The sequence below is a fragment of the Abrus precatorius genome, unplaced genomic scaffold (assembly GCF_003935025.1).
Source record: "Abrus precatorius isolate BTA unplaced genomic scaffold, Abrus_2018 Scaffold9, whole genome shotgun sequence".
NCBI lineage: Eukaryota > Viridiplantae > Streptophyta > Magnoliopsida > Fabales > Fabaceae > Abrus > Abrus precatorius.
Genome location: NW_020874439.1, coordinates 1,938,147 through 1,964,911, shown reverse-complemented (window position 1 = coordinate 1,964,911; position 26,765 = coordinate 1,938,147). Strand labels below are relative to the sequence as shown.

Here is a 26,765-nt window from a genome sequence, read left to right as displayed (position 1 = left end):
ACTTTCTAAAATTTAAATCTTATGTGTTATATATTTATATAATAAAATAATTTTTTCTGTTTTTAAATTTTATTTGTAAAGTTTATTTTAATTTTAAAATATATACCCGTACCCTTACTATTCATAAAACTTGCTTCCTAGTTACAAAGAAAGCTACTATTCCTTCTTTAAATAAAATGCAAGAATTCAATCAGAATCTTTTTAGATTAATGATTTTATATACCGTTTAAAATTAATTTTTTATTTTGTTATCTTTTTTATCTTTAGATAATGTTTTTATATTTTTTATTATTATTTATGCTTAGTCTTCATAATTGTAAATTTTAGATATTTGTCTTATATTTTTCTTTATTTGAATTTAGTACTCCAAAAAGAAATAGTTTGTAGATATTTTATAAAACGTAAATTAAATATCATTACATTGACTTAATAAATGAAGTTTTGTAGACATAAGGGGTAGACCAAGAGTAAGTGAATTACGATTTGACCCTTCAAAAATCAACGATGAAAAATGACACTATATTATCTTGAAGATTTGTTTACTTATATTGCAAGAATCATCGAAGCTGTATAAAGCACTTGTAAGGGCATTGAAACATCAATTTGAATAACTTGAGGTGAGAACGAAAGAGTTGACTTTGATGCCGGTTTGAAAGGTAATGAATAGTTTGAAGGAAATGAACAGATTCTAGGGAAGTTTCATGCAATTCAACCAGTTACTTAATACACGACGTTTAAACTACACTCCAATAACAAATTAAATAACATTTCACTTTTCAATTCATAATTGACATTTAATTTTTTTGTCTAATATTTATATAGTTAAATTGACTGTATTTATATTCATTACTATAGGTTGACTCAAATTTTTATAAACGGAACTTAGCAGTCTAACACATAACAGACTTCAAACAAAAAGCTTAGAAAACTAAGAATTACAAGCGTCTAAGTTTAAAAATGAAAAAAAAAAAGAGGGAGGAGGGTCCTCAAATTGATGAAAGAGGTTATAAGATCTAACCTTATCTTAGCTAAAACGTCTACACTTTAATTAACCTCTTTACAAACATGAGCAAACTTAACAAAATTTATATCTCTTAAAGAATTTCTAATACAAGAAATTGGAGAATATAGAGGGTGAGAAGAAGGCTGAACACATAAAATGAGAGATAAAGTCTCCTTAGAATCACTTTCTATTCAAATGAAACGAAGTTTCCTTTGCATAACAAGCTGGACCTCCAGATAAAGGCTCCAAAGTTCTGCAGCCAAAGGAAAACAGAGACATGAAATTATTGTGAAACCTAGTAATAAAGTTGCTATGGCTGTCACAGATAAGACCTCCATACATAGCAGAGCCATTAGACATAAAGACCACTTAATCAACATTAAGCTTTAGATGGTTAGTAGGAGGAGGGATCCATCTAACTTTCCTATGATCAGCAATTGCTTTGGACAAGGCCAAAGAATTATCCCTATAACAATCAGAAAAGTAAACAGTATCAAATAAAGCCTTATGAGCTAGAGAGTTAGGCAAAGCTGAGTGATGTTGAAAAATAGATTCATTCATATCTTTCCAGATATGCCAAATAGCATAGGCCAATAATAAAAGTTTCTCATGCATCTATTGGATAAGTTGGAAAAAAGCCAAACAAACACACCAAAGCTAAAAAATTGAACCCATTGGTCTAGGATAATAAAGTGATTCCAAACTGATTGAGCAAAATGATAGTCTCTTAAAGCATGCATAAGAGATTCAAGACCTTCCCCACACCTAGGGCAAGTAGAAGACTCAGACATACCTCTCCTAACTCTCTCCTCATTTGTAAGGAGTTTACCACGAGTAATTTTATAAAGGGGAAAGGCAAACTTAGAAGGCCTTTTTCAACTCAAAACACTTTTAAATAAATTTTGACAGTTACTAGCAATAGAATTCGATTAAGAAAGCAAATTATAAGCAGATTTAAGAGTAAAAACACCATTACAAAAAGAGTAAGAAGAGTGAACTTCAAAGCTTGAATCAGAGAAAGATTGGAGTTTTTCAAGGATTTTATGAGTAAAAGGAGGAGAGAGGTTAAAGGAAATGGAGAGGAGTCGTAACTTGGATTATAATCCAAGTTTCTCAACTTAAAAATTCTTAAATACCCCTCAACTTGCAACATTCTTGCTACAACGAGTTGTTTCTTGCTATAGCGAGAGTTTCTCGCTACAACGAGCTTTTCTTTCGTTGCAGTGAAAAAACCAAATATATTTTATCCCTTGATATCTGTCATTTTAGTTAGAGTTCATCGTTACAGCGAGAGATTCTTGCTATAGCAAGAGAGTTTCAGAGAGCTTGATTTCTAGATGACTTTTATCGCTACAACGAGACACATCTCACTGTAGTGAGAAACCCTTTAACTCACACACTTAAAACTCTCCTAATTTCGAGCAACATGTATTAACAATCTTCATATAATACAAAATTAATAAATAATAAAAATAAGAGTGTTACACAGGACATCAATAATATTCTTCTTTCTATAAAAAAATTTAATGTTTTTGTCTAAACACACATATTGAATCCTATAACAGTGAATCCAATTTTGAACGATCTACAGTGATTTTTTTTTATTATAAGAAGAAGAAAATTCATTAAGACATGAAAAAGGAAGCTAGAGACATGTTAGAAAAAGAATACAAAATTTGTCTATTTTAGATAACAAACTTAGTAAAAGAAAATAATACAAAAATAATCTTTTTCAAGAGTGAGATTAATAGAAATCTCCATCTCTAATAAAATGTCAATTTACTTAATAATAACATAATATTTATAAAAGATAGCATTTTTTTCAGAAGTACTTTTTTATATATGATATTTAAAAGTTATATATACTAAAATATGATATTTTTTAAAAAAATTATGAAAATATGAAGTTTAAAAATTGCTATGAGTATAAGTACATAAATTCAAAAATAAAAGATAAAAAAAGTGATAGTTTCAAAATCATTAATAGTTAATTTTTTGAAAAGTATTAAGAAATTAAAAATCATCAATGATAATTTTAAAATTTTTTTTTTGTAATTTTGTAAAAAAAGATATTTTTATAATTTAAAAAAAAGAACCTTATTTCTATTTCTATAAAATCTAAGCAATGAATTCTTTTATATCTTTTGTTGAATTGAAAGTCAAATGATTTAGTAAGAGATAAATAAATGTTAATCACAAATTCAAACTCAAAAGTCCGGTGTGAACCCTCTCAAGATTACCGAAAACACTCTCATAGTCACCGTATTAAAGGAAAGGAGGAGACTAGCAAACAAGAGAAGGAGGTTACGACAAAATAGAATGGGAATCATGGAGAAAGCAGAGGCCCTATATAATACAACATATCCTCTGTTATCAAATCTTGGTTTCTAATCGCAAATCCCATTTAATCCAATGGAGAAACCACACATAGCAGTAGTTCCTAGTGCTGGCTTCACTCATTTGGTTCCAATTCTTGAGTTCTCCAAACGCCTCCTTCATCTCTACCCAGAATTCCATGTCACATGCATCATTCCCTCTGTTGGCTCCCCCCCCATCTCCTCCAAAACTTACCTTCAATCCCTTCCATCTTCCATAAGTTCCATTTTTTTACCCTCCGTCACTCTTGATCATGTGCCTGATCCATCTCTCCTTGCAATCCAAATTGAACTCTCAGTGAATCTCTCTTTGCCTTACATAAGGGAAGAATTGAAGTCCTTATGTTCTAGAACAAAGGTTGTAGCTTTGGTTGTGGACGTTTTTGCAAATGGAGCTTTGGATTTTGCTAAGGAACTCAACCTCCTGTCTTACATATACCTCCCTCAATCAGCTATGTTGCTTTCTGGCTACTTTTACTCACCAAAGCTACATGAGATACTTTCTTCTGAGTCTAGAGACCCACAAGATCCTATTCAGATTCCTGGGTGTGTACCTGTTCCTTGGAGAGATCTCCCTCCTCCGTTTCGACATCAATCTAGCATAGGTTACAAGAGGTTTCTTGAACGTGCTAAACGACTTCATGTTCCTGATGGCATCTTTGTGAATACCTTCCATGAATTGGAATCAGGGGCTATTAGAGTTTTGCAGGAACAGGTCAAAGGGAAGCCCATGGTTTATCCTGTTGGACCCATAATTCAGAATGGGTCAGTCAGTCATGAAAACGGGTTGGAGTGTTTGACATGGTTGGATAAGCAAGAACCCAAGTCTGTTTTATACGTGTCGTTTGGAAGTGGTGGCACACTTTCCCAAGATCAATTCAATGAATTAGCCTTTGGGTTGGAATTGAGTGGTAAAAAATTTCTTTGGGTAGTGAGAGCCCCTAGCAGTGTGACCTGTTCTACTTACTTTGATGCTGCAATAGAGGACTCTCTAGGGTTCTTACCAGAGGGTTTTCTGGAGAGAACCAAGATGCATGGTTTGGTTGTCCCTTCTTGGGCCCCTCAGATTGAAGTGCTTGGTCACAGTTCAACTGGGGGGTTCCTTTCTCACTGTGGTTGGAATTCAGTGCTTGAAAGTGTTGTGCAGGGTGTGCCAGTGATAGCATGGCCTCTGTTTGCTGAGCAAGGGCTGAATGCTGCAATGCTAACTGATGGTCTAAAAGTGGCACTGAGACCAAAAGTTAATGACAGTGGGTTGGCTGAAAGAGAAGAAATTGCTAAGGTAGTGAGAGAGTTGATGGAAGGTAAAGAAGGCATGGAAATTCGAAGAAGAATGGACCATTTGAAGAATGCTGCCGCTATTGCCATAAAAGAAGATGGATCATCCACAAAGAATCTTTCAGTGGTGGCTGCCAATTTCAGAGGCTTTTAATTATCATGTCATTAGTTAGTTTTATTTAATAAATTTCCAACAACCTTGAAGTGGTTCTGGTTTTGTTTGATCTGTCTCTTATTTATTTTTACTTTTCAATTGTTAGACATAAAAGAATGTATGGAGGAAAGGTTACTCCTCATTGTCTGTCAGTAAAACGACGTGGGACTAAAAATTCTGCTATCAAAATATATTTCTGACAGGCAAAATAGACAATAAACCTATCAAGAAAAAGATCTAATCTTTGCCTATTGGTCAACATATTCTACAATCATATGGAATATAATGGAAAAATGAAAACATGGTAACAGGTGAAGAAGAAAACATGTTATAAACATTTTAATCTTATCGTTTTCCTTTGGAGTTTTGAGAGGTTAGGAGCTTAGGCCATTCAAAATGTTCTTGATGAGTATCATTTTTATTTTCTTTTTCTCGTTGTGCCCTTTTAATTCTTCTAGTTCCAAGAAGCTTGAGCGATTAAAATCAACGTCTGCGTCTGATATCTTTACAATGTGCCTTAGATGCATGATTGTTAGTAATTTACAAATGTAGCTTTTGGCTATGTGCTTGCTTGGAAATACGTAGATAACGAGTCTCGTACTTTTTTAACGCAATACATACATTCCAATAAAAATGCATGTTTTAAATTGATTTCTGGATTTACTTCAGTCAATTCAATAAATTTTATAAAAATTATTAATTCTACTCAATTTTAAACCAAATAAGTACTGAATCCTATTGGACGAAGGACGCATTTGGAGAAGTTTACAGAGAATTTATGTAAACAGCTTCTAAAGTACGTAGACATTTTTCCCCTTATTTCTTCAAACATAACATGGAACCATGTTAACACCGAGTGCGACCCATCAAATTATGAGAAAGTCACAAAGAAGAAAAAATGTCCTGTTCCTGGATGCAGAGAGATCTTAGTATTCTCAAACACAATTAAGTGCAGGAACTGCAATGTGAACACTTGTTTGAAGCATCGGTATGGACCTGATCATAAATGCCCTGGGCCTAAAAAGTTGGAAACCAAGTTTTTCGTTCACGAGTTTTTCGAATAGGAGCAGAAAAGAGGAGTCCAAACCCACTTCAAGTTCAACCTCAACATCATCGAAGTGGACTAAAAGCTTTCTTAATGCAGCTTCTAACATTCGAGCTTCAGCTGAGGCTGGCATGTCAAAGTTGAGCGGTGGAATCAACCTGGCAGACATCAAGGGATAGCGTGGGACACAGCCGTAGCAGTGGTCAAGTGGAGCAGAATGCCCACAATGTGGTGCCAAGTTGTCCTCAGTTACCACTTTGATGGACCATGTGCAAAAGGTTCATGAAAGGGGTGGCAACCGATCTGGAGCAAAGGTTAAAATTGATGTTTGTCCTAAGTGTAGTAGAGGATTTCGAGACCCTGTGACCCTTGTTGAGAGGGATCATGGTGGTAGCTCTAGAGCATAGGGTGGAGTTGATATTGGATGAATTTTAATTCGAAAAAATTGCACTTTCTACAACAAATAGCATTCTTGTGCCCCATTTTATAGCAACGAAGTGTGAATAACTGAATATTGAAAAGAGGGAATCGTAGAAATTACTCGATTCCACCGTTGTAACCTTTCTTCACTCGCAGTATTTTGTGACAATATGTTCTGCTGAAGCTATGTTCAAACATCTAGTATTGCCCGTCCTGTTAATGGAATGTCTTCAAAAACTGTTCTGACTTTGTTGTAAAAGACTTTGATGGAAGGCGCTCCAAGGAATACGAATTAGAGTTTCAACAAACTTTGTTGAAAATATTTAAAATCTATATCTGAGATTTATTTATAAATATTAATTTTAAATAATAAAATATTAAAAAATATATGAAGTGATTTTCCGCAGGCCCGTTCATCACTTAAAAAATTAACGGTAGGTAAGGACAGCCAATACATCACTTAGGGGATGAAGTTGATGGGAGAAATTAAATTTTAATTTTTTAATAAATTTAGGGATTGAAATTTAAATTTCTTTTAAAAGAATTTATCACAAAAATACTACTTTTATAAGAAATAAAAATGTAATTAAGTTTGTACATAGTTATTTTAAGTGCATTTTCTAATGAATTTTAATAGAATTTTAATATAATTTTTAATTGGTATAATTAGAGTAATAGTTAGTAAGATTTCTTTTAATTTCTTCAGTTTAAATGAAAATTGAATTATCTAATTTTTTCACTTAAATAAATTTAAATTTATTTAAATAAATTTTAGAAAAATGACAAAAAATTATGAAGCGCATTTTATGCTCACGAGAGTCCATTCTAAAACAACATATTTGAAATTGAATCACATTTTAATAGAAATAATCACATCTAATGGAAAGCTCTCTAAATGACAACACCTAAGGTGAAAAACTTTTTATAGAGGAACATGATCAAATCTCACGTAGTACAAAGAAAGTTAAAATGACAAAAACTCACGGTGAAGCTGAGGTACATATGGAGGAAAACGAACACCCTTACAATTATAGAATTATCATCTCACCATTTTGGTCTATGAATGCTTGCGAAACTGCCACATGGGAAGTGTGTAATATCCTCCAAAAATAGCGCTATTAATTTGGTGATTCCAAGATCTCGCACACGCATAATGGCTTGAGATTTGCTGCTTTAAATAATGATTCATGTGAGAATAATTTTGATTCTGGCATTCCTAAGATGTCGTAGCAGATTAATGGGTCAAGGCAAACGAAAATCAATTCTGAACCTTTGGAAATAAATGATGATCTAGCACTAATATTCATGCCTCCTGTGGACCCACCCTCATCTAATATGGGTATTCCTCTATAGCAAAAATCAGTACCTACCTCGCACAAAAAAAAAAAAAAACCAATAATTATAAGATTCTTTTCACAAATAGGGATGGAAACAGGTTAGATGGATTGACAAGGGCTAGCTTACACTGGGGACTAGGCATTGATGGTCTACATGCTCTATTCTTCAAATCCCAATAGAAACATCTTCATCCTATGATCATAGGCTTGGTTCAGAGTATATTTACTGCCCCATCTCAAATTAAGGAGGTCAATCACACCTTAATTACCCTTATTTTGAAGGTAGACACTCCTGAATATATCAGTAACTTTAGGCCCATCTCTTTGTGCAATGTGAGCTACAAAATCATGACCAAGCTTCTCACTTAAAGACTAAAACATCTTATGCCAGAGCTAGGTTCTCCTAACCAAAGTAGCTTTGTCCTAGGGAGGCAAGGCATTGATAATATCATTATTCTTCAGGAAGTTGTTCATAATATGCGCTCTCTTGAAGTTACAAGGGATATATGGTTCTCAAGTTTGACCTTGAAAAGGCCTATGACAAGTTAAGATGGGACTTTGTGCAAGATACCCTTATCAAAGCTGGTCTTGGAAGATTTTTCTCTAATATGGTTATGATTTGCACAACTTCCTCTTCTTTTCTATGAACTGGAATGGAGACACCTCTGAAACTTTCACCTTTTCTAGGGGACTTTGTTAGGGAGATCCTCTCTCACCCTACTTATTTGTTTTGTGCCTTGAGCATCTTACACATGCTATTACTTCTATTGTTTCTAATAATAACAGGAAACCCCTATTTTTTTTTGTAGAAATGGTCTTCATATCTCATATTTTTTTGCAGATGACATCATTCTTATATTAGAGGCTTCTGAAGACCAAGTTTAGCTTGTAAAGTCTATCATTGATAATTTTAGTTTGGCTTCTAGCCTCTTTATGAGCAATAGCAAGTCTAAAGTGATTTTTCTTCCCAAATGTCAACAATTAAATGGCTTATTCTCTTGGTAGTCAACTTGGTTTTATTATCAGTACAGAGTTAGTTACCTACCTGGAGGCTCCTATCCAAATGGGTCATCCCAACAAGCATGCCTAGTCTTTTATCCTAGACAAAACCCAGAAAAAGCTCTCTAATTGAAAAATTCATTCGCTGTCTATGACTAGTCGTATCACTCTCACTCAATCTTTTATCTCTAGTATCCTGGCGTATGTCATGCAAACACACCTTATTCCTCTCAGCATTTGTGTTGAAGCAGATAAGTTGTGTCAGAATTTCATATGGGGCTCTGCAGATGAGAAGAGAAAATGTCACCTTATATCCCTAGGATACCATCTGCTCTCCCAAGGATAAGGGTGGACTTGGCTTTAGGAAGCTTAGAGATGTTAATTTGGTGTTTATGATGAAGCTAGGTTGGAGGATCATCACCAATCCTAACTCTCTTTGGGCTAGGGTCCTTATGTCAGAGCCATTCAGAATGCTTCACTTACTTGGAGAAGGATTTGTAAGGCTTGGCCTCATATGATCTCTAATATTAAGTGGAACATTAGGGATAGTCAAACTACAAAATTATGGTCTACTAAATAGGTTACTAATAATCTCACCCTAGAAGACTTGGCTCCCATAGGTATCCCTCATGATATGGAGGATATTCCTATTGCTACTTATGGTCTCAATGATTCTTGGAATTGGAATCTTATGGATCATCATGTCAACTCAGAAACTATATCTTTGATTGCTAGCTATCCTGTGCCTCATCACTCCAAAGGCAAAGGTTTCCCTTCTTGGTCCCTCACAAGTAATGGACAATTCTCTTTTAAGTTTGCTTTCAATTTCCTTCTTGGCTTCAAGGAAGATAGTGCCCCGGATAATATCTTCAACAATGTTTGGAATTGGGAAGACCCTTAGAAGATCAAGACATTCCTTTGGAAAGTCGCCCATGGCTAACTCCTTACAAATGAGGAAAGGAAGAAGCGTCACTTCTCTAACGATGATAGTTAAGACTATTGTCATTTTGCCATTGAAACAGTAATGCATGTTCTCATGGATTGTCCCCTTGCTAATACTGTTTGGTCTTCTTTTGTATTGTAGGATTCTTTGGCGGCATTCTTTAGCCTTGGAATTCATAGATGGCTGAAAGCTAATCTCAATGGGAGCATCAAAATGCAAGAATCGCATTGGAGCATGCTATTTGGCGTGATTGCTTGGCAGCTTTGTAATGCTAGGAATGATCACATATTCAAGTCTTCTTCTTCCGTTCTCCAGAACATCATTCGTTGATCTATAGACTATGCAATGTTGAGTCATCCTTTCGATAGTTCCTCTAGAAGGATCTTGAAAAGATCCTTTAAATCTGAGACCCTTATCTCTTGGAGTCTCCCCACTACCAACCTTTTAAAACTCAATATTGATGGTTCAGTCTCTGGTACTCCTCTTGAAGCTACTTGTGGAGGAGTTATCTGTGTTGATCAAGGTAGATTTGTGTATGGATTTGTTTGCAAGATTGGTACATGCTCTACAATTAAAGCAGAACTTTGGGGGTTACTTAAAGGCCTCAAACTCATCAAGGCTCACAATCTCTAACGTATTGTGATTAAGATGGATTTCAAGGTAGCAGTGCATCTTGCCAGGATGGGTTGCCAAGATGGCTAATATAGTTGGCATCTTCCATATCTTTAAAGAAGCAAATTAGAGTGCATATCACCTTGCTAGTATTGCTCATGATCATAGTTTCAGATTCCATCCCATTGTATCTCCTCCTCTTAGTCTTATTCCATTTCTTAAAGAGGAGGCCTATGGTCTTGCTTTCCCTCACCTTGTTGGCTAGCTTTCATGGGTCTTAGTGCCTCGATGGATAACCATAAAAAAAGAAAAAGAAATTGAACCACATTTCCATCCTATCAACATTGTAATCCTCCTTACAACACTCAACAACCCTCCAATCCTCAACAATCGCCCTAAAATCATTGCGTGGAACACCATTAATTAGTCTTGATAGATATTCGTCCGCAGGCTTAGAGCTTTGCCATTGTTAAGACTTAGTCAATATTCTTGTTTCAGTCAGTCAAAGAAATTTTTAATTTATTAAAATTCTAATTTGTTTTTTGCATTCTATTTATGTAAGGTTTTGTATATAGTCACCGCTTACATTTTTAAGGATATCAAATTCTGCTAAAATTTTTGTTTCCATTATTCAACAATATTTTCCTTAACAGACACCAATAAATTATGTACCAAACTAAAAAATTAGAAAGTGTTGGAAATTTGGAAAAAGAGTTTGTCCAAACATTCTTTGGTTGAATAGATCTCAAAAAGCTACGTGAAATAAACATATAATTTACGTAAATCAAAGTTCTATGTTAAAAGTTTTGTCCCTTCAAAGTTCAAAATATTTTGCTACATCAGTTCTCTGAAGAACCTATGTTAGAAAGTAGCATTTTTTTAAATTTATTTTAACCAATATAGAAACTAACGATGTAAAAATTGTTACTTTCTATATCTATCATATCTGACTCGCCCATGACTCACTCTGAGTCAATTCACTCACTACAAAGCTCTAACTCACTCTCAACAACATCAACAAATATGAATTTACCCAACCCAAATGAAGTTCATACCAAGGTAGCAATAATAATTATTTAACTTTGCTTGTTTTGACAGTAAACTAGTTGGAAATGGAGGTTGGGAGGAAAGGAGAGAGATGAAATAGGAGGACTTCCAAACAGGTTGAGAAGAAAGAGATGAAGGAGGAGGTGACAATTTATCGATTTACCTTTCATTAACCTATTATTCCCAAAACATTTACCTGAAAATCATTAAATTATAACTATTTATTTAACATGAAATTAGATTAATGGTTGACAATTAACCATATTTGCTTATTATGAAAAACATTACTTTGTTAAAATTCTTGCTTATAAAAGTGAATGGGAGGACATTAGAATCACCCTAGTAAATTATCCTTTCATTGTCTTCTCGCTAAACCAATGAGCTCCAATTGGACATCTTTACTTTTTCTAAAATAACGACTATTGAACGGGTGATTTTAATGTCCTCCCATTCCTTGCATGAAGTGAAAATTGAAGAAAGCTATATTTTTCAGTAAGCAAAGTGTAATTAAGCTTAAGCCATTGATATTTTTAGATGTAAAATGAATGGCTAAGATTAGTTGGTGAAAAAGTTAAGAATTACAACAACAAGGATTAATAGACATGACATAAAAAGGGTAAAAGTGTAAAACTAACATTGATAATCAAGTAGCTATTTTGGGTTTTATCATGTTAAACTTTGACATCATAAAATTTGAAAAAACTTAGGTAGTGAAAAATTCTGAATTTTGTTGTCTTTAACATCATACACTTTGAAAGGGTATAACTTTTAACATAAAACTCAGATTTATGCAAATTATATATTTATTTCATATAACTTTTCTAGATCTATTCGATCTTGAAGGGGTTTGAAAAAACTAGATTTCAAAATTTTAACTTTTTCTAATTTTTTTGTGTTTATTATATTTTTTATGTGTAAAGATTTTTGCCATTTGCAAATCATTGATGCTATGAATCATAATATATAACCACAAAGTAAAATGGAAAGTGATGGTACTCAGCTGCGTAGTCACCAGTGGAGGGTAGATAGTAAGAAAGTTCATGTCCTATGAATGAGATGAGAATAAAAGAAGAAGGAAAAAAGGGATACAAAGACAAAGAAAATGAGGAACACAAACATATACATGAAATTATCAATGTATTCTTTCATAAATTTCACTTGCATTACTGATTTTTTGTCTTTCATTTTAACCCTAATTTTAATCAACGATCCACAATGTTTACAAACTCTTAGAAAATATATTTTTACCTCATGCAACAAATATAACGAATGGGAGTACGTTAGAATCACCTCTATTGAACCATCTCACCTAAAAGTCACTTGCTACCTTAACTAAAAGCATGCCTTTCTTCGAAAAGTTGGTGAAGATATTTTTGTTGAATAAAAAACCACTAGTAAATTACCATATTTGCATATGAAAGAACAACAAGGCTCTAATCCTAAAATATGGTGCTATGGACGAATCCAGATTGTCTCCAGTTTGCGCAGGAACTAGATGTCCAATTCATTTTTTGCTTAAGCAAAAATAGGTTCGTTTAAGCATATAATAGAATGGCTTAAGCACAAAAGAAAATTTAGCTTAAATGATTTTTAGAGCAAGTAGAGGAAGATATTTAAAATAACTACTTAAGCAAATCTAGAAGGCTTAAGTGAATCTTCGCTTAAGCGAGTAGTGATAATCTTAAGTGAAAATTGGACAGAGAGCCATAATTCACAGACATGCATCACGCTTAAGCAACTAAAATTCACTTAATCTAATTTTGGATTGGTTAAGCAAAATAGAAATAACTTAAGTGAAATTGGTATTTGTTTAAGAGAAATTTGGATAGAGAACACCTTTTTTTCAAAGTTCATATTAGCTTAAGCGTTGTAACGGCGACGACGACCGTGACCGACAATCCTACTACTTTTAAATAACTTGACATGTAATGTATACAAATTGCTATTAAGAGTCTTAGACCAAATAGGATTTTTTTTTTTATGAAACATGAGTGCATAGGATTATTCAACCTGGTTTATGGATACCATTTTCATTCTTGAGTATTGAGAACTTGCTTCTGATATAATTTAAAGTGACACGTGGTCACGACATGGATATTGATTCTTCATGCACCTAATAAGCAACAGTTTATAAAGATTCATGTCATACTCTTATTACTAATAATTACTCATGAGATTTTGTTTTCTTCATTTACTCATAGTTTAGAAAATCATAACATTAGTAAGTACCACTTGAATAATATAGCCATACCATGTATTGACATAACTATACAAGTGGACTCTAATCTTTTTCACTTGCTTATGAGCCAATTACTAATAATATGAGATACAGCATGTGGTTTATCACTTCAACTAGAACTCTCTTATGGGACGAACCCACAGAGTTCACGTTCATTACCTGAATGCATTGAAGAACCAATTTTTCTGCCTATTTAATTCCATTCAAATAAAAATCAGAAGATAACTGATAAAATAAACCTGGTCATATAAATAATCCCATAATTATCAAAAGTAATCGCAATTTATCCAAGAATCTTAAAACACAATCCACGAACATTAGAGTACCAAAACAAAGTACATTACACCCAAGCTACTAAATAAAATATAAAGTATCGAATTCTCCACCGTACAACAAGAGGAGTCCCTTAGCATCGGACAACAAAAGAAATAACAAAACATCGGTCAGGACTCCTTGGAAAGGTCCTCTTCTATCTCCTTGGTATCTGAAGGATTATCTTCAAATTAAGCTCAACGTGGAGAATAAGACGGAGAAAGGTCATCCTCAAGATTTGTGACAACTAAAAGAAAATGTCCAACACCACAGCATATTTCAACTAAGAAAAGAAGGAGTGAGATATATTTTCAAGTAAATATTTTTCAAAAAAGAAATAAAACAAAGTAAGTACGAGCATACGTCACATTAATAGAATTGTAACTTTTACAATCTAACAAAATGCAAGTCTAATTACATGATGCATGATTAATGCAAATGATAACTCTTGGTTTGGCAAAATCTTATTTTCATGCTTATGCGACTCTGGATCCATAACAATCCTATTGTTCAGAAGTTGTTAGGAGTTTCACTAGCCAGCCTACATTTCGCATGTATGGTGGGGACTCGAACCTCCACCGACCGATCTAGCTCAACCAACAAGATAAGCCTCAAGAGAAGGTAGGATAAAGGAGCATCGCGTGGAGACTCCCAGCCAGAGTTCCGGGGCCTAGGACACTCATAGGACTATTGGTAAGTCACCCAACTTCATTAAATCCCCTAGACGTCGAGGTCCTCCTTGTCTTTCACCAACAGCAGTTATAAAATAACCTCGTGACTTCCTTCACAGGGGAGTGAGATTTTGCACACATTTTTCTTATGAATAGTCATGCACACTTTTGGAGTTTCACTTGGCAAGTACTTATATCTGTGCTTCAATGCACTTTCTCTAAGTGTTCCAAGCTCACTAGCTTCGTCTCTTTCCTTGAGTTCCAACCATTACCCGACTAGAGTTACACTACTCATTTATTTTCAAAAAAGAAAGAAAACAAAGTTTTCACAAAGATTTACTTTTAGTCACTGGATTCAATTATTAAACTCAGGGTTAAAGCTGAAACCATGGCCAAATTCCTTAGAGCGCATATACTTACATACCAATTTACTCTCAGCGTATCATCACGCATTTTCCACCTTCAAAGGGCTCAAGTTCACAAATGGTGCCCACTCACCCTGCATATGCCTATATGCATATTCTTAGTGCTTCACACAACACATGCGCTAAACCATATATTTTCAAAGAGCACAACACATAATATATCCTTTCAAATATACCTGGGATATTACTCATATTGTACATTTCGATAAAATCATTTAATTGATCTTTGGTTTTCAACAAGCTTTGACTAAATAGTTCACTTAAAATAATTTACAATTTTCGCAATACTTACTCAAACATCAAGTGTAAAATAATTTTCAACCAAAAATCAAAATTTGTCAAAATTAAAATATACTCATAATTATATTTTAAAACATCAAAAGTCTCAAGTAAATATAAAAATGTCAACATGTAACTCCAACACCACATGTCTCCTAATACATGTGTTCTAGACCTCAGGGTTAAGGGACAACCCTCTTTGATTCATTTCCTTTCTTAATGTTTACTTGAAATACCTCCTCCCCTTTACCTTGGTGAGTGAGGTAGTCCGCATGTTCTTGGGCTTTCCAGTGTCAAAATTTGCAGTTTCTTGGTTCCTTGCGTTCCTAGTTCAGAGAGGAGTTTATCAGAATCCTTTGAGCCAAAATGGCCAAGAGCTAGTATTTTTAAAAATTTAGAAACAGCCATGCACTTATTGCAGAAAACTGGAAAACTTCAAATTTGTGCAATGTTTGTAAAATTAAGTGTAACGGATTCAAACGATGTCCAAATCACGATCTGCAAATTTTGTTACAAAGCTAAGATCCTAAGGGTCAAAATAAACTTTTAAAAATTAAGTTTTCATGCACAGGAAAGTACAGAAAAATCAAACTTCACTTCTGTTCACGCAATTTTTTTCAGATTTGCACTGTTTTTTGTAATTCATTTCGTAAGGTATTCAAACGAAGTTCAAAATTTACATAAAAATATGCGTTGGAAAGATGTTTTCATGTAGTTTACAAAAATTAATTTTTCAGGTTGAAACAGATCAATACAGAGGGCGTAAAAATTATTTCTTTACACTATTTCTACAGAAAATGCAGAAATGAAGGTGCTAATGTATTCTATGCGATGGAGGGGCAAACGATGTCGGATTAGAGCTCAAGATACATTGTTGGAAAGATAATTCTGCAAAGAATACATAAGGATGTTTCATGTCAGGTTTTGGAGATCACAGAAATGAGAAAAACAGTCTCCTTTGCTGCTGAAACACTGAAAACGCAGAACAAGGAGTGATCTCACCATTTTCACTATAACTTATGATTTTGATGTCCGTTTTGAGTGAAACCACTTGCGTTTGAAAGATATTTCACTGCAAAATCCAAATATGCAGAGGTTAGCTCAAACAAAATTGACTCACTCAGTGGCTAGACGCAGAAAGATCCATGCTTTTTCATGGAGGAGGTGCAAAATCTTCATCTCTTTTCTTTGATTGGTGAAAACATTGAGAAAGAAAGATGAAAGAGTGTTTTTACCTTGCTTGGATGTTCAGAAAACAATCAACACACTCCTTTCAACATGCAAGGGCAAAAGAAATGAGTTTCCTTGATGCAATGGAGGTTGCTATTTCGAGTTTTGTAGAAGGAAAAGTAGGAAAATCTTGCTCAAAGAATGGAGGGGAGAGTGTTCAAGGTTTTTGGCTATGGAAGGAGGTTAGTTTTCAGCACAATGCTTGCTGCAAAATGAGAGAAAATGGTAGGGAGAGAGAAGACAAACCGAGAGAGAGTGAGAGAGCTTTGCCAAAGGAGAAAGAATGCATTTTAGAAAAGTCCTCTAAGTCAAAAGTAAAGGACCAGCCCTTACACCACTACCCACCTTTGTTGGTGTGCAAGAAATTTAGAAATCAATTATACTTAAGAGATTCTAAATAATTCAAAGTATTAGAAAAATCTCATTTTTCAAAAATAAATCAAACATGTATTTAAAGATGAATTATTTTAACGAAATAAAATAAGTACTTTTACCAATATCGTAAAATTTTGTAAAAATGCATTTAATTACCTTTGAAATAGATTAAATCGTGGTAACACACATGAACATGGAGGGAGTAAAAATTAGGATGTTACAAGCGTGACCAAAATAACTTAAGCGAATGTGAAATAACTTAAGTAAATAATGTTAGTTTAGGCAAAATTTGTCCACTTAAGCGAATATTGCAGACTTTGAAAATTTTTTTAACAAAAAGTGGTCATCAAAGCCAAAATATAACAGAAGTAAATACAAAATATTATATACATCAAATAATATTATTACATTTACAATGTACAAAGTACAAAGAAGCTACAAAATTCCTCAAGGTTGATCAAGGATTGAATGAGTTGTGTCATCCAAAGGTTCCTACGAAAAGAAAGATATTTGGATAAAATATTTTACAATTAAATAAGAAGAATAAGTTTGTAATTTTATGTTTCTAAATATATCGTCAATAATGTAGTAAAACTGAATTGATTGTTGAAAGTGTGAGGGGAATGATAAGATGGAGGTGTCAAACAATGGATGTCGCAAGATTGAGAAGGGGTGGGTTGATATTCCTAAAATATTAATAGCTTATTACACACAACACAAATAATAATGGATAAATTTTAATATTATTGATAAATGCATTAATATATGTACCTCAAAATTTTACTGTTAGGATTAACTTCTTATTGGACCATTTTTTTCTTTTTTCCTTATAGCTTAACCTAACTTTTAAATCATTTATACCTATTTCTCTTCATGGTTGGGTAGTGCTTGAAACTTTTTGGTTATGTACCATCATTGATGATTGATGTAGGGACCTCATCATTGTGACTCTCACTATTTTGTTCATTTAATTGAAGTTGTGTAAGTTGACGAGACATCGTGTTTACACATTCATCTACCAATTAAAATATTATTCTAAACTAGATACTTCAGATGCTAGTCTAATCATTTTAGAAGTTAATTGTCGGTATCGTTTTGCGATAGCAAGTTTAGGATCCCCCTAATCCTCTATTCCTTTGACATATGTATAATTCCAGAACAAATTTTTCTTGTTCATATCTTAGTAATGTATTTTTTAGGCACAACCTAAACATCATTTGCTTCAAAAACCTTAAATGCATGGGAACAAAGGATGCCAGATGTTTCAAATTTTCTATAATTGCAACATATAAAATTTGAGGTATGATCAAATGATACTTTCTATGATTCATTTCTGTTGACCGTAGTAATGGCATATTCAAACAAAGGGCAAGATTCGTTCATTTTTTATATGCACCAGGAAAAAAAAACATGCAAATTCTTGTCTAAAAAGGTTAAAAATAGTTTGTGTGTAAATTTTACTCATTTGTATTAAGGTTAAGACTTCATACAAGCCTTAAAATCAAAATTTACACTTTCACTTAGTTGTGTACTTCACATTCTAAGTGTGAACACTTCCTTCATGTAACATGATGCTCATTTTCCTTTTATTCCATATATTAATTTCATCCAATTGTTCTCAGAAACATTGTATTCCTCAAGGATGTTGGTCTAAGGTTGCTCATTTTCACTTATTGTGTCAATGTTAATCATTCATCTTTTGAAGTCGCTTAAAAAATGACTTCTATCTTTCATCAAGTCACATATATAATTATTATGTCACCTTTGAACTGTGACATATAATCCTGATTTACTCAGTTTTGATTCTCATATAAAGCATGTAATTTTAGCATTTTGTAAGATTTTAGTCAAAGAATATTTTATAAAATCTAATAATATTTTATAAATTTAAAAATTTTTTAAGACTAATTATATGTTATACAAATAATATAAAATAGTAAGCTTTTAGTCAACATAAAATAGTGGTTGTAAAGTAGTCTTTGCAGCTTTGTAAAGGCATGATAAGGAAATGCTCTAGAATTTCAATAAAGAAAGTTTCATCAAATTATTGTGCATTAATAAAGGATTTAGTTTTATTTTGCTATTAAGTTGGATTTAGATCCTCTATAGTTTTAGCGAGAATTGTAACTTGCAATCTATTTTTATGTAAGCCAAAATTCACTTAAACAAAATATATAAAAAGTGATTTTCACTTAAACCAGAGAAATTCGCTTAAATGAAAATAAAAAATTTTGCTTGAGTAAGGGAGACAGGCAAGAGATAGCAGAAAGGGAGAGGTGGGAAAGCAGAAAAGAATAAGGAAAATGGAGAGGGTGAAGGAAAGAGCAAAAAGGAAAGAAAGAGAAGGGAAGGAGAGGTAGGTGCGAGGCTAAGTGGAGGGAAAGGGGCCAAGTGAGAGTGAGGGGGAGGAGATGAGAAAGCGGTGGGGTAAACAGAGGGAGAGAGTTAGAAAGAGAGAAGGGGACAAGGGATTTGCTTAAGCAAAAATGAAACTGCAGGTTGAAGTTCTCATGCAAACTATAGATAATCTATTTCCATTCATTCAAGTTAATTATATATACATTCTATTTATATAAAAACTTATAATATATAATTATTTATAAACTATAGAATTAATTAAATTATTTAATTAATTTAAATATATAATTTTATTGTAATACAACTGATAGCAATGTAACTTGCTAGTACTTTACAAAAGCAAACTTTGTCAAAAAGTGAAAAAGGCTGTATACATAATACCTGTAAAACAAATTTAAAAGAGTGTATTAGTGTTCAATTTGGTGGAGTTGTAGAATTACTTATAAAAGAAAAAAATACTATAAAAATAAATAATTTTTTATAAATTAAAAGTAATTTATCTTCTTAAAAAATAAATAAAAAAAATTTCAAATAATAAAAAAATTTAAATTATTTTTAATTTATAAAAGAAGTTTTATTAATTTTTTATACTAATTTTTTTCTTATAAATGTGTTTTCTCAAAATTTATGCAAACTAGGCCATAAATATTGTAAACGTTTAGATTATTTATTAAATTCATGTTAAATTTATGCAAATTGTGCCATTTTTATGGCATAAATTTATTATTAAATAATTTATTATTTAAACACATATCTAAATATTATTTATTAAAACTTTTTATGTACGGTACTCTAAAAACTTTTAAAGATAACACACAATTTATCTTTAAAAAATCAAATATAACATGAATTTTAAATTAACTAGGATACATATACCACTCAACTAGCTGCTAGTCAAGGATTCCTACTTTTCAAACAAAAGGTAGAACACGTGTTATTTGATTCATAATTTTAAGTTAACTAGAAGCATGCCTAAAATAGTTGGAAGAGAGAAATCCGTGAAAACAAACAAATTAAAATCCATGTGAAAGGCTTAGTTAAAATTTTAGTGCAACCTGATTTATAAGGCTAGTTTAGTTTAAGGGTCGTCCCTGGAAATTTTCCATCTGCATGCCAAATTCGTAAATAGCCCTTGTGGAGGAACCATCTTCCTTTAATGCGTTAGTAGCTGTATCTTTGAGCTTTTCAATTCTTTGGCGAATTTCGTTTCCTTCTGCACCCATCATTAGCCCTTTAATCACCTTAGAAATTTCCCCCTTTTCCGCTATGCCATTCTCATTAAATTTGGGCCTTAACGCCACTTTGAGGTCGTCTGTTAGCAAAACCGCATTCATTCCTTGTTCAGCAAACAATGGCCAAGTTACCATTGGCACTCCCATCAGAATGCTCTCAAGTATTGAATTCCAACCACAATGGGTTAAAAACCCACCAGTTGATGCGTGACTGAGGATTTGGATCTGGGGTGCCCAGGAAGGAACAATCAACCCCTGTTCTTTGATTCTTTCTAAGAACCCGTTTGGTAAGAATTGCAAAGGGTCATGATCTTTTGCAGCAACAAGGTATGCACCATCTGCTACATCATTAGGTGGTCTCAAAACCCACAAGAATTTCTGACCACTCAACTCCAACCCCAACGCTAACTCATTAAGTTGTTGCTGAGAAAGACTACCTCCACTCCCAAACGACACATAAAAAACCGAGTTGGGACTTTGCTTCTCCAACCACCTCATACATTCTAACATGTTTTTCTCGCTAATTGGTCTGGTTTGTATGATGGGTCCAACCGGATATACTGGGGCATTGTGGTTGCCACCTTTGCTACTTTCCTTCAAGGCTGTGACTGTACCTTGCTCCATTTCAAAGAAGCTGTTAACGAAGAAACCATCCGCAAGAGTGAACCTCTTGCAACGTTGAAGCATAAACTCATAAGCAACACTGGATCGCAAATCTCTTGGAAGGTCATGGCCTTGAATAGGTATGCAACCGGGAATTTGAATAGTCCTTGTGAGATGATCTAGACATTCACGTAAACCTTGGTCATGTAATGTTGGCAAACGCAATAAAAATGAAACTGCCATCGAAGAATTACAAAAGTAAACGTAAGATAAGAGGTTGAACTCCTTTGTTATCTCCAATGCTTCATTGGCAAAAGGATCAGCAACCAAAGCAGCGAGTGGCGTGGTTGAACACAGTGACCTCAATGCATTGCGGAAGGATGGCATGGATTGACACACTGCGTGTTGGAGTTGCAACAAATTGGGAACACCTTGTGGAAGGTCTTCATTGTTCACGGGAGTTAGGAAAGTGTAGTCGATGTTGGATGGAAGAGATTGAAGCAATGTGGTGGTGGCAGGGATTGGGGCATCAATGGTGGGGAAGATGCAAGTCACATGGAAGTGCTGATGAACATTAACGAGATTCTTGCAGAACTCAATAATGGAGGCTTGGTGGCTAAACGCTGGGACTGAAACTACTGCTATATGTGTTGTTTTGGCCATGGAGTGGTATTGGTCCTTTGAGCTTGTGGTTTGGAGACATTAAATATATTGTTCGTGCGATATATTATTATATGTCGGTGTTGTTACCACGCGATGCACGCTTAAAGGGAAGTATTTAATGCAAGTCCTCTTTGCTTTGCTGTGTAGGGAGAAAGAGAGAGAGAGGATGTATCCAGTGATAGAAATTACTAGACAGGAAGTACGATAGAAGAAAGATCTAATGAGAAAGATCAAAATGAGGATGAATCAGTGCATGAAACAGAAAGATTAGAAAATCCGTACAATGTGATGATAATGTTGATGATGATGGAGGCTAGGACACCGCATGGAAGAGGAGTTTGTGGTAGATAAACTAAATTGAGGGACCATATAGCCACTTGGAGTACTTCAATTTATTGACTTAAATACTACTTGCTTTATTTTCTTAATTAAGTGAGGTGGGAGTTTGGGAGTTGCATAAGCAAATTGTTCAGTTTAACAAAGTTGTTCTCTATATATAATAATCACTTAATTAAAGCTTGCTTGCCTTTGTCTCTAATGAGTGCTTTATGTTCCATTTTTACTTAAGTTTATTGATATTCATTTAAGCAAGATAAAATTTGTTTAAATGAGGTAAAATTTGCTAATACAACTAGGTTATACTTACACCTTTTTATTTAAGCAAATTTTAGATTCACTTAATTAAGATAATTCATATTCATACTTAAGTAAATATTTTGCTATCTTAAGCAACTAGCTAATAATTTGCTTAATGATTTTATTTCCGTGCAAAGTAGAGAAGTGTTAGATCTAAAATTTTTATATATGAGAGTGAGAAGTGTAAATATGAATAATGTAATTATATATGAATGATTATGTAACTTTTTTTATAAGATTTAATAATCAAAGTTTATTCTTTCTACTCTCATGTATAAAAACTCATCTTAGTATATGAATAGTGAACATGGAGAGTAGTTATCAGAAATTGTTTTCTAATAAGAAACTTAAAGAGTGAATAGTGTTGAATGACTCTCTAAGTTTCAACTAAGAGAGTTTTCCTAATGAACCACTCTCTAAACATTACTTGGAGAGCAATTATTTAATAACCATTATCTAATTTCGTTATTTAAGAGAGTGGTTAACACGTGGAACTGCTAAGCTCTCAACTGCATTTAGCGACATGAAGAAGAGTCTACATTGCCTATACCAAATGATGAAGCAAACCTTTTATGCCTAAGAGATGTAATAAGTACCTATGTTGTCTGACTATTGTCCCTAATAACTTTAGGACCAAAGGTATGCATGTAAATTTCTTTATAATTTTAGGCAATGTACATAATTTATAAATATTAAATCTAAAAGCTAGTAATGATTTTAGATTGCACCATCATCAAGTAAAGGGATAGAAAAAGAAACAAGTCACACTAAGGAATCTGTTGCTGATCCTGATCCAAGCAATTAGGGAAAGTTTGTATAGACTTAAGGTGTTGCATGCTTCAACATGATGAAAATTTTGGTGAGAAGTAATTAGGCTATTGATACTACAATCATTCATATGGGTGTTAAGCACTAGGGAAAGGAGTTTTATGACACAGTGGAGAAAGAAAACACCATTGAGATTATGCGTTGCTATTGGTTGAGTGTCTCTAACGTTTTCCTTTATATAGTGTAATTGTTCTTACATAATTTTCAATTAATAAAGTTACTTTATGTTCATGTTATTCTAATGCATTTTATTTGTTTATATGTACTACTACTAGATACTTGTGTGAAGCATATTTACATGACACTGATAAGACAATTATGTTTTCATTTATATCTCCGTATGATGAGCCGAATGAGAAGTTCAATCTCATTCCCAAATCAACATATAGCTAAATTGTTGAAACGTCAAATGGGAGAAAATCACTTGGTTTTTACACCTTATAATGTTGGTGAGTTGTTTCTATTGTCATGCATATTTGACTCTTATATCATAATTTATTTTTTCTTTTTGTCATTAACTTAAAAGTATTCACTAATGATAGACAATATTGGGTGTTAATTATCATCAATTATTCTAATAAAACATTGTATTATATAGATCTACTTTGCCAACAACTTAAGAATCGAACACATGCATAACCTATTTAACAAGTAAACATCTTCATCAAGACTCTAATATATATGAATGTCCTTGAATTGTAAAATACTTCTTTCATTTACTTTTTTAGTTCCCTTATCACTTATTGAGCAAAGAGGCAAGTTCAGGTCTTTAGGACAAAGATGCTTCAAAACAGATGATTCACTATATAGATATATTTTTCAAATAACCTCTTAAATTACTTAGAGATTTTTTCATGAGTACAATATATAAACAAATTTTATAAGTTTATAGGATTTTTTTCATTATTCAATGTTGTTTATCAATGTAATTGTATTAATTTGTCATTTTTTTTATTGTTCTATTCATTATTTTGGGATATTGAATTGTTCTAAATTTGATTTTATTATTCATTGTCATATTTATTGTTCTATTGGTTTATTAGGTATATTTGAGATATTGAAATATTTCTAACTATTTGTAATTATTCATTATGGTATTACTTAGTCCATTAGGTGATACGAAAATGTTTAAAATTTGAAATTATTAAAAACTTTGCTAAACTTTTTCATAATTTTAGAGAGCGGTTCCACGTCCAAACTCCACTTTTGAGAACAATTATATTTAATCGTCTCTAAGTGAGGTGAAACTACTCTCTTATCTCCTTTTTTGTGTACACAATGTATTGATTCTGGTAATCTAAAAGAAACCTTTATGTGTTTGATCAACAAGGTCAAAATTCAAAAATTTTACATTAATATCAGAATCATTATTGATGATTTTGTTCTTGATACTTTAGCCCTCTTTGATACAGGTGCTGATTCAAACTGTATTTTAGAAGGTTTAATCCTTACAAAATATTTTGAAAAAACTTCTGAAAAACTCAGCACTGATAGTGGTTCGAAACTTAAAATTAATTATAAGCTTTCTAAAGCTATGATTGAAATTCAAGGACTTAAGATTGAAACAAACTTTCTCCTTGTAAAAAATCTAAAAAATGAAGTTATTTTGGGAACACCTTTTATAAAAGCCTAGTAGTCTCACCTCTTTGTGGTTTGAGAAGGACTCTAGAAGCACAAGAGTTCATGACTTTATACTGAATCCTATAAATAAGAGTTGCGAGAATAGATCCAGTAGGAATATAACTGTTGATTATTTATAACCATGTTCTTCTGGATCTGGACTTTAAATTTTATTTATGAAATTTCTGTAACCATGGTTTATAGGCTGGACAGCTGACAGGCTCTTCGGGTGAGACTTGTAATGGTCGTCCCTGTCTGTAACAATGCCACGAACTAATGGTTCTGAAATATTGCTTTTGTACAGATCTTTGTTTATGAAAATCCTTTACTGGAAGTACAGCAGTTCTTAGTTCTTTTGAATAGGGCTGTAGCAGTAAGTCCCGTGTGGTTAAAGGGCAATAAGGCTAATTTGACGACGCTGTATTCAAAAGAAACCAGAACATAAGAAGCTAGTGGCTATAGTAAAAGAATTTCAGAATTTGTAAATTTGTTAAAAAAAAAAAAAGTTCACGAATAACCAGATCTAATTTGCGCTCTTTCTCTCGCATTTCTTTCCGTTCTGGCTCTAGTTCATCTTCCTCCTCTCCTACCAAAACCAATCTTTTTAATGATCAGGAGAAATATTCTCCTGAGATCACACCCAAACATAACCTCTTCGACGAAGAAGTTCGATTCGAAGAGATCAACCAGAGTATGGATGACTGGACCATCCCAGTCGTTCCTCGGGATACATTATATGTTCCTGAAGATCAATCTAAGAAAAATAGTTCTGATTACATCATCAAGACTGTTGAGAACAATATCCCTTTAGGTAAAGGTATAGGAGAAGAATTTCATCTCGCCTGTTCTGGGTGTTTTGGGAATATTGGTGGGGGATAACACTTTCCCCTTGTTTCTTGGAAGGAGGTTTCCTATTGTACTTCTTCTTGTAAGGCTTCTTGTAGGTTTCAACAGCCTCTTTCTTAGGAGCTTGTTTCTTCTTTTTGGTGGAGCAAGATGGAAGACCAAATTGCTCGCAGAAAGATCCTAAATCTTTCTTACTCAAGGCTCTCTCTTTGGCAAGCTGTTTCTGAAGTTTATCCTTTTGACAAACTTTAATGGCATTATGGATGATAATGGCAGTAAGTTGACCATAGTCATAACTGTCATAATTGATCTCTCCACTAGGGGAATTACTTCGAAGTTTACTCCTAATAAGATCTCTGAAAGATTTTGGAAGCCCATCCAGATATTTTTCTTTCCAATAGGCTTGGTTACAGTCTTCTCTGGTTAAGACCCTAGACATAAAGGTATCTTTATACCACTTAAAATGTTCTAAGGATTTACACCTAAGGTTGGAAAGAAGCTCACCCGACCTTTCTCTCCATAAAGAAGGGTCACCAAGGAAGTGTTGGGAGATGGTGTATAACAAGGTATATACAGCATCAGGGAGGTGTTCATTATCACTGACAATGGTTTTACCTTTGTCGTCAATTTTTACTGCAGAGAGGATATTTTCTCTATCAGCCTCAGTGAGATAATTATCCCACCATCCTTTGAGTTGGCCAGTGAAACCTGCAACTAGAATATAAACAATTATGTCTTCAGGCATATTTTGATTGGTAAAATATCCCATAGCGACAACAGACATATTTTGGAGTTTGTCAATGATATTATATTCAGATAATCCATCGATATTCCAAATATAAATATTATTAGAATTAAAACTTTGGATAAAATCATGTCTATCCTCAAGAATGAGATCAGGAGCAGTGGCTAGTGAAGGCAGTCTTGTACCTATCACTTTCACAAATTTGGATATGCCAAAAACCAGATTTCATATCAAATTTTGAAAAGATCTTAGCAGAGTTTAATCTGTTAAGAAGGTCTTTCTTATTGAGGATAGGATGCCTAATCCACTGGAGAGCTTGATTAAGAGGTTTGTAGTTGATAACTAACCTGGGAGTACCTCTTTCTATTTCTGCGAGTTTATTAACATAAAAAGCAGAACATGACCAAGGATATTATATATATATATATATATATATATATATATATATCTTTAAGTATAACTTTTTTATGTAAATTGAATTATAATCAAT

General features: G+C 33.3%; 3 protein-coding genes and 1 pseudogene across 3 annotated transcripts; 2 read left to right on the top strand and 2 right to left on the bottom strand.

Annotated features, from left to right (window-relative positions):
- Positions 1-3,302: 3,302 nt before the first annotated feature.
- On the top strand, positions 3,303-5,506 carry LOC113849696 (hydroquinone glucosyltransferase-like). The gene has a single exon (XM_027479785.1). The coding sequence runs from the start codon at positions 3,416-3,418 to the stop codon at positions 4,808-4,810; it is 1,395 nt and encodes a 464-aa protein (XP_027335586.1). The 5' UTR covers positions 3,303-3,415; the 3' UTR covers positions 4,811-5,506.
- LOC113849524 lies at positions 5,112-6,262 on the top strand (annotated as a pseudogene).
- A 13,913-nt stretch (positions 6,263-20,175) lies between these two features.
- LOC113849523 (hydroquinone glucosyltransferase-like) lies at positions 20,176-21,600 on the bottom strand. Its single transcript, XM_027479483.1, has one exon. The coding sequence runs from the start codon at positions 21,598-21,600 to the stop codon at positions 20,176-20,178; it is 1,425 nt and encodes a 474-aa protein (XP_027335284.1).
- Positions 21,601-25,465: 3,865 nt separating this feature from the next.
- Positions 25,466-26,299, bottom strand: LOC113849522. Its single transcript, XM_027479482.1, has one exon. The coding sequence runs from the start codon at positions 26,297-26,299 to the stop codon at positions 25,466-25,468; it is 834 nt and encodes a 277-aa protein (XP_027335283.1).
- Between the last annotated feature and the right edge of the window lie 466 nt (positions 26,300-26,765).